We start from the raw sequence: 1,003 nt of genomic DNA, 5'->3' as shown, positions 1-1,003 counted from the left end.
CACCGGCAGACGTGGGGGCAGCAACACAGCAAGGCAGGGTTAGAAACCAACCCGCCCGGCTGCAGCAAGGCTGAACAGAGCCCCCAGCCTGGCACGCCGGGCCGGTGGCACGCCACCCTGCCAGGGCCGCTACCTCCTCCAGCATCGCTTTCAGAGCTCAGCAGCATGGGGCTGGCTGGCTCCCCCAGCCAGGCTGGGAACTGGTGACAACTGGGTGCCCGCCCACCACCCATCCCAGGCAGCGCCACAGGATCTGCCCCGCGAGCCAGCGCCAAAGGCCACCAAAGTCCCTGTGACCACTGGCACCTCCAGGCAGCTGTGGTGGGCTTCTGGAGGAGCACCATTCCAAAAACCTGCCTCCCTCTGCTACCCCAGTACTTGGGGAACAGAGACGAGGCTGGCGAGACACCTACCCTTCGCCGTGCTGCTGATCTGAGTGACGAGGCTCTGGGCATCACCCACCTGGCAAGACAAAGACCCCAAGATTGGTGGTGGCTCCGTGAGAACAGCAACGCCTGTCGCTGCTCCCAGGGCCGTCGCGGAGGCTCGGGGGAACGGCCCTTCTTCCAGCAGTACCATCCCACCGAGCCAACGACCCCCTCGGGATGCTCCCAGCCTCCCAGCAAACTGCTTCCATAAAAGCTGTCACCTGGGGCCAAGCTGTGCAAGGCACCCTCTGCCAGACACCTCCCGAGCCTCGGTGACGTTATTCACTGGGTTCGTTACAAGGGAGGAGGAACCAGTTCCCCCCCCGCTGCCAGGGGGGCTCTCTGGAGAGCAGGACAGGGACCGATGGAGAGCACAGCAGTTAAAGATAAGCAATGTATAAATGTATACATTCAGTACACTGACTCTGGTCTTCCAGGTGTTTGAAACCGCCCCGGCAGGTGACGCCTCGTTGGGTGGCATGTCACTGAACACCTGGCAAGTCATTTTTGGTCATTACCCGTTCATCCCAGACATTAATGAACCTCAGCATACGTCCCTCACCCACCAGCGAGCC

The 1,003-nt window shown here is 61.7% G+C and overlaps 1 protein-coding gene across 1 annotated transcript in view; it reads right to left on the bottom strand.

Annotated features, from left to right (window-relative positions):
* Positions 1-1,003, bottom strand: part of EDA2R (ectodysplasin A2 receptor) — a gene marked incomplete at its 5' end in the record, with an annotated part of 4,496 nt that overhangs the window by 458 nt on the left and 3,035 nt on the right. Inside the window, 2 exons of the mRNA XM_009634522.1 lie at positions 414-462; positions 585-627. Coding sequence (XP_009632817.1) covers positions 414-462; positions 585-627 — 92 coding nt within the window. The remainder of the gene's footprint in view (positions 1-413; positions 463-584; positions 628-1,003) is intronic.

Source organism: Egretta garzetta, unplaced genomic scaffold (genome assembly GCF_000687185.1).
Source record: "Egretta garzetta isolate BGI_Z169 unplaced genomic scaffold, ASM68718v1 scaffold512, whole genome shotgun sequence".
In the NCBI taxonomy this organism is placed as follows: Eukaryota; Metazoa; Chordata; class Aves; order Pelecaniformes; family Ardeidae; genus Egretta; species Egretta garzetta.
The sequence above is the reverse complement of the archived record's forward strand: the minus strand, read 5'-3'. Positions and strand labels throughout refer to the sequence as shown.